The following is a 12,733-nucleotide window of genomic DNA, read 5'->3' on the forward strand; positions in this document are numbered from 1 at the left end:
CTGGAGCTGATTTTCGTGCTTTTTATCTGATGATGGTATTGCTGTTTGCATTTGGTAGTTAGCTGATCCATGTCCGTTATTATTCTGCTGAAATGGCCCATTTTGAATACGCTCTGGGCTTGAGTCATCTTGATTCGAAGCAACATCAACAATGTGGGCTTTTGCTTTTTTGATGTTCCCTTTACGGGAATATACTAACATAGGGGTTAAAAACGGTGCAGTCTTTAAAACTGGGCCTATGTTTTGATTAGAGCATGTTTTAAGGGGGGTGTCAATGGCATGGCCCAGCTCCACCAGCCCCGTCATCTCCTTTCCACGTGACTTGGGTGAGGGTAATTCAAAACTTCCTTTATCTTCCTCGTACGCGTCTCCTCCAACGTTTCTTGTCTCCCCCCCTATATTTCCATTTTCGTTCAAACTGTCCTTGTCGACAGAGCTGACACTCCGCCCTAGGTAAACTTCATCCTCTAAGTTGCTCCTCCTTTCTCCCTGCGACACTGGTGCCTCTTCCTCCTTGCTCTGCATGCACTGAGCACCTGTCAACGTTTTGTTTTGTTGTTTGACGACCCATCGGACAATAGCTTTATCCTGTGGGTCGTGTCCTCTACTCTGCGAAGTCTCCTCTCTGTTTTTGCCCGCGCCGCCTGATCCCGGCGACGGTTCTTCTGTCCGAGCCAGCTGATTGAGTTGCCGTCCGTCCTCCGCGCATCGCAACCTCTTCTCGTTGCCACCCCTGTCAACTGCACCATCAACAGTATCCATTTGGACTCGAGCTCTCCCTTGGGTCTGTGACAGCGAACTATCGCCTCTCCCTCTGTGGGTCTTGTCGTCACACCCCGACATCCCTTCCACCGCCGTGTCCTCCATAGCTTTTGCCTCCAAGGTCACTCCCCCCGTTGGTGCTCTTGTGTCCTCCATCACGTTCATTGCTTGAAATTTGTGCCGCCACCCTTGCATTTCGCCTGCAGACCCTGCTTTGTCATCGCCTTCATCGGAATTGATCTCCTCTGATGAGTTGAGATCATACTCTCTCCTTATCTGCCTCCTGGCTCCTATAGGCCCACTCTCCTCCGCTATGTGCACCGAAAATTTCTCCCCCTGTATCTGGACATTTACCGTGTGTTGGATCAACGATTTCCATGTCGTTTTGATTAGTAACCGCGTAACATCGAACCTCCTTTGTTCCTCTATACTCTCTTCAACATCCACCAGCTCACCTATACCCGCGACAATCTGCTTAATATGGTTCATATCCCATGCCACCAAAGGTATTCCCCAACATTGGAGCCAAGTTAGTCTAAAGCCAGGGCGACGATTTGGATTCCACTTCTCTATTGAGTAGAACAAGTTTCCCCATCCTTCATCTTCTTCGTTGAGCATTCTCTCTGCTTTCTCTTCTGTGAGCCCCAGTAATAAGACCATATCATCACCAACGTATTTTGGTGATATGTTCTGTCCATTATCCCACCATATGTCTTCTTCTATACTATCGAAAACTGCTAGGTTTTTCAACCTACCCACCCAGGCCTTGTTGAGCCACTGTTTGCCCATGATCGGTATGTCAAGACTCACTTCAGAAGTGGACTTGGAGCTTGTGTATTCGAGTGTGTCTGGTATTCTCGTCTGTGCTGGTGTTCGGATATTCCAATTGAGTACCTCCGCATACGACCGTCGCTGGACTCCCATCTTCCTTCCTGATATCCTGCCCAGGTACATTTCTCTGCTCCCTTTTTGAGTTTGTCTGGTCTCTGCTCTTCCCCTCTCTACTGTTTGTTGTTCTCCCTTCTTTGTTCTCCCATATTTGGGGACGTTAACATTCATCTTCAATCCTCCAAACACCATATTGTCCAATTGCTGTTGAAGCTGGTGCATGTCTCTCACCCCCTTATACCTCACGAAATCATATCTCCTTCCTTGGTTGTTTCTTTTCCGGGGTATGAAGACCTCTCGCACATCTCCTTTCTGTTTGAAATGGCTCCACAACTCTTCTGCTGTTGCATCTTCAGGGATCCTCGTAAAGTAGAAAGAAATGACGTCCTTATGGTCTCTCCAATTCGCTCGCCTGTATGATTGACGCTGTCCTGTTGTTATCCTTTCAGTAGTCAGACGGGAACCCTCTCTCGTTCGTAACCTGGCACTAACTCTCCTCTCTTTCCTAATCCTAACTCTCTCCCACCCACTGTTTCTCTCTCTACTCTTTCTCTCCATCTCTCATTCTCGTAAGGTGATGCAATTAGTAATGTGACAGCAGTGCATATGTTGTAAAGGCTATTAGTTTTCTCTAAATTGCACCCGAGTACTTACATTCTGTTAGAAGTTAGTTAGAGGTAGTTAGAGTTAGTTTACATTCAGTTGGAATTTAGTCAGAGGTAGTTAGAGTTAGTAGTGGTTAGTTTCTCAAGTCAGAATTCTTTAAATACCTCTGTTGTATCGAACTCATTGAGTTTTTCTTTCTGAGCAATAATATCAGCTTTATCTTTTTCATTTTCTCTTCCACTCTCACTAAGTTTATCGAAAAGTCTTCAACTGATAGAATTTATATTTCTAAGGATGTTTTGTTTAATGAGTTTAAGTTTCCATATTTAGATCTGTTTTCCTCTCCCTCTAGTTCAACACAAAATATTACTTCCTATTTTAGCCTCAATCCTGACCTATCTCCTGTTTCAGCCTTTACACCTTCACTTTCCCAAATACCTTCCTCCAATTCCCTTTTAGTTCCCTTTGTTCCTCCTGGTTTCTCTGCTACTGCCTTAAATCAAACCTCATCTGAATCCACCTCCGCTCACCCTCAATCATCCAATACAGTGTCATCTAGTGAATCTATATCAACTGCACCCTCTCCTACTCATCCTCAATCATCAAATACTATGTCTCATAGTGAATCTGTGTCTGCATCAACTCTAATTCCCATTAACACTCATCCTATGCAAACTAGGTCTAAATCTGGAATACACAATCCTAGGCTGCATCCTTCATTATTTCTTACTCATTCTGAACCTAAAAGTATAAAGCAGGCCCTGGAAAGTTCAGAATGGTTTGCAGCTATGCAAAAGGAGTATAATGCTCTAATGAGAAACAGAACTTGGGATTTAGTTCCATTATCAGCTGGTAGACAAGCTATTGGATGCAAGTAGGTCTTTAGAATAAAAGAAAATGCTGATGGTTCAATCAATCGGTACAAAGCTAGACTAGTTGCTAAGGGATTTCTTCAAGTTCATGGCTTTGAATTTCATGAAACATTTTCTCTTGTGGTAAAACCAGTTACAATTAGAGTAGTTTTAACTCATGCTCTCTCACAAGGCTGGGACTTATTTCAGCTTGATGTCAACAATGCATTTCTAAATGGATTACTTGAGGAGACTGTCTATATGTCTCAACCTGCAGGTTTAGAAGTTGAAGGAAAATCCTTGGTTTGTAAACTTAACAAGGCTCTCTATGGGTTAAAGCAAGCTCCAAGGCAGTGGTTTGATAGGTTAAGGTCGACACTAATACAGATTGGGTTTGTAGGAAGCAAGTGTGATCCCTCTTTGTTCATTTATACACATCAACAACACACTGTCTACATTTTAGTTTATGTACATGATATCATCATCAAAGGAAGTTCTAACTCTCTCATTCAACAGTTAACTTCAAAATTGAATACAACCTTTTCTCTCAAACAGCTAGGTCACTTAGACTATTTCTTGGGTCTAGAGATTAAGTATCTCCCTAACAGGTCTATTTTGATGTCTCAAAGCAAGTATGTCTGAGATCTACTTCATAAAACTCAAATGGCTCAGGCACACTCTATCTCTACTCCTATGGTTACAAACTGCAAACTGTCCAAACATGGGGCTGATCTATTTCATGATCCAACTCTCTATAGGTCAGTAGTGGGTGTCCTGCAGTATGCTACCCTTATTAGACCTGAGATTAGTTATGTTGTTAATAAGGTTTGTCAGTATATGGCTAATCAATTGGATTCTCATTGGGCTGTGGTCAAAATGATATTAAGATATCTCAAGGGTACTATATTTCATGGTTTATTCCTTCAACCTGCTTCTGTTTCAAAACCTATGGCACTCTATGCTTTTTGTGATGCTGATTGGGCATCAGATATTGATGACAGACATTCCACATCAGGAACAACTGTCTTTCTTGGCTCAAACTTGATATCCTAGTGGTTCAGGAAGCAGAAAGTCATGGCAAGGTTGAGCACTGAAGCTGAATATCGAAGCTTGGCCCAAACATCTACTGAATTAACCTGGATTCGAACCCTTCTCACAAAATTACATGTTTCTTTTCAAACTCCTGTGATTTACTGTGATAATCAAAGTGCAGTGTCCATAGCTCACAATCCAGTGTTCCATAGTAGAACAAAGCATATGGAAATTGATGTCTTTTTTGTAAGAGAACAAGTTCTGGCCAAACAACTCTCTGTTGTGCATCTTCCTGCCTTAGATCAATGGGCAGATGTCTTAACCAAGCCACTTTCCTCAACAAGATTTGAAGTACTACGGGACAAACTCAATGTGAAGCATTTTTCTTTAGAAAAACCTTCCCCTTGAGTTTGGGGGGGGGGGGGGGGGGAATTAGAATGAATGTATAACAATAACTGTTACAAACAGTTATTGCAGGACACTTAGTATAAGCTAACTACTTTTCTTTCAATAACAGAATTCTGTTAGTTGTTAGTTAGTTTAACAGAATTCTGTTAGTTAGTTTGTGATTAGCTTCAAGGTCTAGAGGATACCTCCTTTGTAACTGCATTTAAGACTAACTTTTCTGAATCAGTAAGATCAGTTTTCTATTCTGTATTTTTATTCTTTTCCCTGTTCTTAAACTTTGATACATGTGTATGCGTGTGTGTGTACAGTTAGTTGGAATCATAACTAACATAAACAAATCAATATCTTTCATGCCCGTTCAGCATGACAGAGACTATAACTTGCAGCTATTACAAACACAAGCTATTATTATTACAACTTATACTCTAACGCAGGGGATCAGTATTTTGGACGTGCAAAGAGATTGGAGAGTTCTTTTACTCTGATTACAGATTACTTTTATAGCACTGCTGTTGTTATTGTATTTGTTGTGGTTTTTTCTGGTCTGTGAATTCCTTAATCATTAACCTCTACCTTTTCTTTCAAATTCTAATTTGACTTTGTAAAAAATGATATGGTTTTGGGTCACATTTTGGTGGGGTAATGTATGCATACAGTTGTGATTTCTGCTTTATGCTAAATTTAACTAACATTTTTTGTTTTGTGAGACAGGTAGATTTATCACATCCTGATGCAGAACTTAGATTGCTTGAAATTTTCTATCACAAGATCTATAAGGTGCGGAGAATTTAGTTTTTTAATTTCACTTTCAGATACAAGTATTATCGTATTAGTAGTGAAAATGATTTCTCTTGCTCTTCATGAGGTGAAAAGTGAATTCATATGGTATTCTTGAAAATGTGATCAGGTGCCCAGGTGTTTCAGGCTTATCATTGAAGCCATACAGCTAGTCCGTAAAAGAAAATTGCAAACATAATTCAAATAACACAAACATGGTTTTAAAAGTAGTGCCAATATTTTAAAAATGATTGAAAGAGAGCATACATAATGATTAAAAATGTGAGTGAATAACTCTTAATAACTGTATCCACTGGGTTGTTAGTTGTACTTTTCACTCAGTTGTAACTGTCACTTTCAGACAGTTGTAACTGTCACATCAGTCAAGCTTCTGTAGTATATATGGATGTTGTCAACAGAAGCTCTTCCATTTTGTAATAACTCATTAATCAATCTCATTCTTCTCTGTTTTTCTCTCTATAGTAAGTGCAGTTAATAAAATGCAAATTGAATTTTGGTGTCATGAGAAACAAAGTTCTAATGCATAAAATAACAAAATTAAGCAAAGTCCCAAGAGAAGTATACAAATGACTTCTCTTTTATTCTAAAACTTTACCCAAACACATGAACAAAGAATGAAGCAACATTGATTGGCTTATACTTACTTGATTTGTCTGTTGAATTTTTTATATCTTTCCCTCTTATTGGTTGATAACGCATCTGGCACAATGAAACAGCTGTGCCTTGTCTGCGAGTTTTGGTAGTTAATTTACAAGTCATTTTATATGAATAGTCTTTTCAAAGTAATATGCTTGAGTGTAATCTTGCATCGAAATGCTGAATGTATTAGTGGGCGAGGCTTGAATTAGAATTCAACTTGTACTTCGTCTAGAGTCCTAGTATAAATGGAGTTTTGAGTGTTATGTATTGAAATGTTCCGAGTAATTAGTATAATATTGTTTTCTTTATCTCATATCTGCTCCTGGGGAAAATAATGAAACCCTCGACTTATGAAACCTTGTAGACCATATGCTTGAGCTGTCTGAAATTCTGAATGAGTACATCAAATATAATCCTTAGCTTGATCTAATTGTCTAATTTAATATTGAATTTTTCAAAGTTTATCTTTCTTATCTCAATGCATTGACAAAATATTACATTGCTAATGGTAGCCTTTTAATTTAGGCATTTCAACCTGCTTAACCTACTTCCAGCAAGTTATGTCTGGCTGTTTGCTTTCTTTCTAACTATGAGAAAATGTTCCAAATTTTGGGTAGTTTTGTTCATACTCTTGTGATCTATCTTTTGCAGATTTTCCGTGTCAGCGAAAAGATTGAGAACATTAATGATCAATATTGTGCTCTACGAGCAGAGGAGGTAAATATTTGTATATATGCTGTTTTATATTAAAATAATGTTTAATAGTTTGGATAAGTTGTTATCTATTAGTATTTTGTTGGACCTCTAGCTATCCACATATATGCTAGAAAGAAGAAGCATGGGTTTAAGTCTGAATGAGTGGGAATGGGGATTATTGTTACAACAGAATAATGAGAAATAATGATGAGCAAGAATAGATAGGATCATAGTTTGTTGTCAGTTGTATAACAGAATGCAAGAATAAGATAGGGTTATGTTCTTTTATAACAGAATTAGTCTGAATGAGTGGGAGTGGGGATAAAAAGTTTATAGATCCAATTAAGTATTAAATATATGAAATTAATCTCCTCTTATTTATTTCTTCGTTTATTGCTTTTTCTTTTTTTACAATTGTAATAGAACAAGTTAGGAAAGGGAAAGAATAAGGGTTAATTTGGCCTCATTAAAATTTGCAGTGAAACTAGGGATCTACTCCAAGCTTCAATGGAATTAAATTATTAATTTAATTCCATTTCTATTAATAATAGAGTGAAAGCAGAAATTTAAATGGAATGGATAGGGTGGGGGCAACAATATAATAAAAAATACTTAATGAAAAAAACTAAAATACTGTATGGCAAGTCGAAACAAAATATAGTTTGAGAAGATAAGGGAGTTTGTTATTGGGTAGTTAGTTAAATGTAGAGGGGAAGGCTAAGGGAAGGGGGATAAAGAGGTATTTTAGTTGGAAAGGGGGTTGCAGTCCCTTGAAATGCTGCTTATCCTGTATTTTCGTTTCTTTTTTATTCCATTATCAATTCCTTGTATGGTCTAGTTCTTCCATTGTTCACCAAATATTAGTCGCAGGAAGGGGATTTTGCTATATTATAATAATTTCAGTAAGACATCAGTTTGCTTGGTTAACGACGTATTTGAATACAGATGTTGAAATGACATAGCCCGCTCATGGAGCCTGTTCAAAGCTATCATTTTTATAGACTATATTCCATTTGATCTACTTTTCTTACTTGAGAGAAGGAGCTGGAAGCATAAAGGTGGAGGAAAATCAGGGACGTAGTATAAGGGAGGGAATTTTCAGACAAAAATTACAAATCTGGAGATGAAAAACTAGATCAATTGGCGTCATTGGGCTTGTCAAACAACAAGCATTTTTTGAAAGACCATCCTCCATCTGATATACTTGTTATATTTGAGATTAGGACCTGGAGTTACATGGTAAAAAAACATAAGGACATGGAGCGAGGGAAAAAAATAATAAAGTTTTTTGACAAATATATTATAAAGATAAAGGAAAATGAAGAGCAGGAAAGTGATGCGACATTTTTCAGACAACCATTCTGTTTTTGTTGGGGACCAATGATACTACTCATTACCGGTTAACTGTGTTTTGCCAAATTGGAGAAGATACTTGTAGTATGCATTGACATCCTTGTTGGTTCTTGGTTTATAAGTTTGAAAAATTGCATATATTATCATTATTTTTTAGTTAATATTTAAAATATTTATTTATGGTCACTTTAATGGTTCCATAATTGGTTAGGATACTCCTATTAAGAGGGGGTCTATTTTAGTGGGAGGACCCAAGTCTCTTGAATTACTTGTAGGATTTGTACTGTTCTTTTTTTGTTAAATGTAAGTTTCTTCTATTCTCCTTTTCTGATTCAGTTTGTATCAAACTAGTATAAGTGCTTTCTCTAATGGAGAGTGTTGGAGGGTTGGACTGTGGACAAAGACACGCATGAGATTTGGTTCAACCTGCAAAACACCCATCATAAAAAATTAGTGGAAATTATGGGAAAAATGGTTGACTGGTTGGTGCAAAACGAAGAATTATGGAATCTTACCAATGAGGAAAATTGATTTGGATACGACAAAGTACCCGGCAATACCATTGGAGAGAAATGGCAGAATTTGAAGATACCCATTTTTAATAGAGAAGACGCTTACAGTTGGGCTGGATAAACAAGTTAGATAAATACTTTCATGTTAAAGGCATTACTGATGAAGAGAGGATCCCTTGACAGACAATAGTTATCGTGGTGGCTTTTGAAGTACAAATGCTCGGTTGGTTGGTTATACTAGTGGGAATCCTAAATCCTAATCCATCTTGGCAAGGGTCCAAGAGCACTGTAATTTGGAGATTTCAACTTTCAATGATACAGAACCCATCAATATTGGAGCAAATTCACTCAATTGATAAATTCATAGTGAAGTTTGAGAGTATTATAGTTTGAGAGAAAAGATAAGAAACAATAGGTTGAGTGTAATCTGATTATGATAAGCTTACATAACAAGATAGTACACATGTTTCTATATAGACAGTTACACAGATGTTAACATCTCAACTAACTCTAACTAATTAACAGAAAAGAAGCAGTTGAACAAACTGCATACTTATCTCTAATAGAGAGATATGCGAGAGCTTTGAGTGGCGTGGAACAAAATTTGATAAGCATGTTCTTAAATGGATTAGGATGGTGCTTTGAGTGATGAATTCATAGTGAAGGTATTTTGGCTGAAGTCAAGCCTTTACGAACGTAACTCATTATTGGAAATGATTAGGATGGTGCAAATGGTTGAGAAGTGTATCAACCAACAAGATCAGGTTGTTCTTATAGAAGCACATCCATCATTAGAATTGTGATAGTAGATGCAACTTCATTGAGGAGGCCAAGGGAAAATGAGAAACTAATGGGAAAAATCACTAGTGGCTGAATTGGCAATAGCATGGGAAACTTGAACCAAAATGAGGGGTTCAAAAAGATTGACCAATGAGGAGTGGTAGGAGAAGTACAAGAAAGGAATGTGTTTTTGTTGTAATGAGAAGTTTAATCTATACCACATTTTAGAATTTGGGCATAGAGTCTAACCTAATCCCACAAAATTGACATGAATGGTCGGGATTGCTTGAGCTTTACATGTACTACTTAAGCCTTATCTTTAGTTGATGTGGGATCTTAACTTCTTAAGAGTTCACATTTTGATGGTTGCACACTACGATGCTTCACTCCACCTTTCTAGTCAGTCCCTTCATAGGTAGTCTTTTTCGAGACATTCAAAACCAACTTTGATAGGCCGCAATTAAGGCAGGGTAGAGGTGACCACAATTAAGACGATTTCCCAACACACCCCTTTATGCCCAGGGCAATGATCTTGGAGTGTGACAATTAAGACTCTGATACTATCTTAGAATATGGGTTTTGGGCCTAACTCAACCCTACAAAATTGGTAGCCTTTTCGAGATGACCCACGACTCTTCATTCAACCTTTCTGATCAACCTCTTTGTTGATAGCCCTTTTCGAGACGTTGATGACCTACTTTGATAAACTGCAATTAAGGAGGGCTAGGGGTGACAACAATTACGGTGACTTTCCAACACCAAATATGTAAAAAAACAAACTGTTCCACATGCTGTTTTTATAAAACATGGCGTTGAAGGTGATTGTGGAAAGGTTGAAGAGGTAGAGAACGAAAAAAAGAGTGAAGACTCTACTAAGGCAACATGAAGAGGTTGGAATAGGCTAAGGTGAGCAAGGCTTTTCTTAGAAAGCCTATCTTATTTAAAAATTCAAGGCTTAAGCCTAGTCTGTTACCTGTCATAGACTTTTTCTTTTAGGCCTAACCATGTCTTTTCAAAAGCCTGTCTTGACCTATTAGCCTAGTTAAAAGCTTATTTCATATTGTGTGTGTGTCTGTATTATACTGTAATATGTATGTGTGGCTTTTGGGGTTGAGTTAGGCCCAAACTCACATTCTAAGAGTGGCCATACAAGACAAGATATAGAATGGTTGTTTATGAGGAGAGATTGGTGTAATACCGATTGAGGAAAAGATGACAAAAAACAATTAAGGTAGTTAGCATATGTACCAAGAAGAGTAGTTTGCAAGGTTTAATTTTTGGGAATAGAAGGAGGTTAAGGACATTGGAGGAATTTGTCAAGAGGGATCTTATGGTATGGTTTAATTTATGGTAAATTATATCACTGAAACTTTGGTCTTTAGCAGAGTTGAAAACTTCATAACAAATATCCAATTAGTCAATTGGCCTATTGAGATCTAATTTGACATTCATTACAACTTAAAAGCCAATTTTGCAGGAAAGCTTCTATAGGATCTAAATTTATCCTTCAATAAGCTTTTATCAACTTGACTCTTTATGTAGGTCAAGAGGCTTAACATTTAAAAAGAAAAATAAATCGTATATTTAAATACATCATGACAAATTTAATACTCCCTGCTGTCCTATATATAGAAACAAGTTACTCGTTCGTCAAGACCAATAAAAATAGTTTAGTTAGTTAGTTTTAATTAATAATGTCAAATTTAAATTTTATTCAAAACATACCCTTTTAAGGTATTTTGTTTGAGAAGTAGTTGCATTTAATGACATGAGAAACAGTGTAATTTATATTTTTAATAGACCAATAAATGCATGAGAAATGAGTAGTTACCTCATTAATGGATTTCACAACATGAAGGGTAAAAAAGAAAACTAACAATTAATACATCTTAAAGTGGGTCTATGTTTCTTATAATGAGGACAAACAAAGAATACCCTTTTGTTTCTTATATAAAGGACTGGAGGGAGTAATTTTTTTTTTTTGATCAGCAAAGATAATATATATATATATATATAAGAGGTACCAGAGGTACAAAAGATACATAGTTTTGATAGTCTATTCCTTTGGTTCCAAATATCAGACTTAATACAATCTCGATAGGAACCAAAAGCTGGCTACATAAATGAATCTATAGACTACCTTCGCTGATAGCAAAACCTTCTCTAAGGTTACTTGACCATTGATTAAAATGGATTACAAAATCTTTCTTGATATTTCTAAGCCATGTCCAAAGTAAGAATATTGCATCATCCAACAGTTTGCTGCCATTGAAGGTGTCGTTGGAGAACACTATGTTGTTCCTCTGCTGTCATATGGTGCATGTCAGAGCCATCCACCAACACTTCCACCTGTTAATCCTTATGCCATCATTCAAACCATTTACATGTTGAAGGAAGTGTTGCCTTGGTTTTTGTGGGAAAGCACCTAAGATGTTCACCCAAGACAAAGATTCCCACCATATTGGAAGGATTTTGCTGCAGTGGAAAAATAAATGAGTTGCATCCTCCTCCTTGTTCCTGCAGAACAGGCATAACATATAATTAATCTCTACATGTCTCCTTCGCAGATTTGATTTTGTTGGCAATCGATCTCTAATTAACCTCCATGCGAATATTGAAGTTTTGCTTGGGATCTTTAGCTTCCATAATTCCTTAGAAGCTCCATCATGAGTCTCCCCTATTGTTTCCCCCATCAATAGATTGTAAGCACTTTGTGTCGAGTATTGGCCACTTGGGTCTGCTTTCCAAATCCAATCATCTCTTCTAAGTGACTGGATTGGATTGCCTTCAACATCTCTTAAGAAACTATCAGCCATGTCGATCTCATTATCAAACAATGATCTCCTCCATATAAAATCCCTCTCCCACCTTGTATTCGTGTGAGCTCCCATTTGTTGGATGAGCTGATTTTGCTGACAAGATATAAGATATAGCCTGGGATATTTTGCTATTAGTGATACCTCAACAGCAATTCAGCTATCCTCCCAAAACTTGATCCTATCACCACACCCAACCCTCCACACTATTCCACTTTGAAAAGTATTACCCTACCGCGGTTGATGGAGAGCCATTTTTAGGTCCCTCCACCATATGGATTCGTTGGTGTCTCTTGTTGCTTCATCCATGCTCCTCTAACCACCATATTTCGACTCCAATACCCTAGTCCATAATTCTTCTTGGTGCTGAAATGGACTCCATTTCCATTTGCCAAGCAATGCAAGATTGAAGGTGTTAATGTCCTTGAGGCCCAATTCCCCTTTTTCTTTTGGGAGGCACACGGTCTCCCACTTAATCCACACAATCTTCTTTTCCTCAATTTCGCCACACCATAGGAATTTGTGTTGTATACTCACCAGCTTGTTCATCACTCTATTAGGAACCTTGAAAAATGAAAAGAAATAGATATGA

General features: G+C 37.6%; 1 protein-coding gene across 8 annotated transcripts in view; it reads left to right on the top strand.

Annotated features, from left to right (window-relative positions):
* Positions 1-12,733, top strand: part of LOC100337655 (ubiquitin specific protease 12) — a 68,053-nt gene that overhangs the window by 47,162 nt on the left and 8,158 nt on the right. For all 8 annotated transcript variants that reach the window (XM_014772213.2, XM_006605237.3, XM_041013024.1 and 5 more), the window contains 2 exons: positions 5,259-5,324; positions 6,636-6,701. In XM_014772213.2, the coding sequence (XP_014627699.1) occupies positions 5,259-5,324; positions 6,636-6,701 (132 nt within the window). The remainder of the gene's footprint in view (positions 1-5,258; positions 5,325-6,635; positions 6,702-12,733) is intronic.

This window comes from Glycine max, chromosome 20 (assembly GCF_000004515.6).
Source record: "Glycine max cultivar Williams 82 chromosome 20, Glycine_max_v4.0, whole genome shotgun sequence".
NCBI lineage: Eukaryota > Viridiplantae > Streptophyta > Magnoliopsida > Fabales > Fabaceae > Glycine > Glycine max.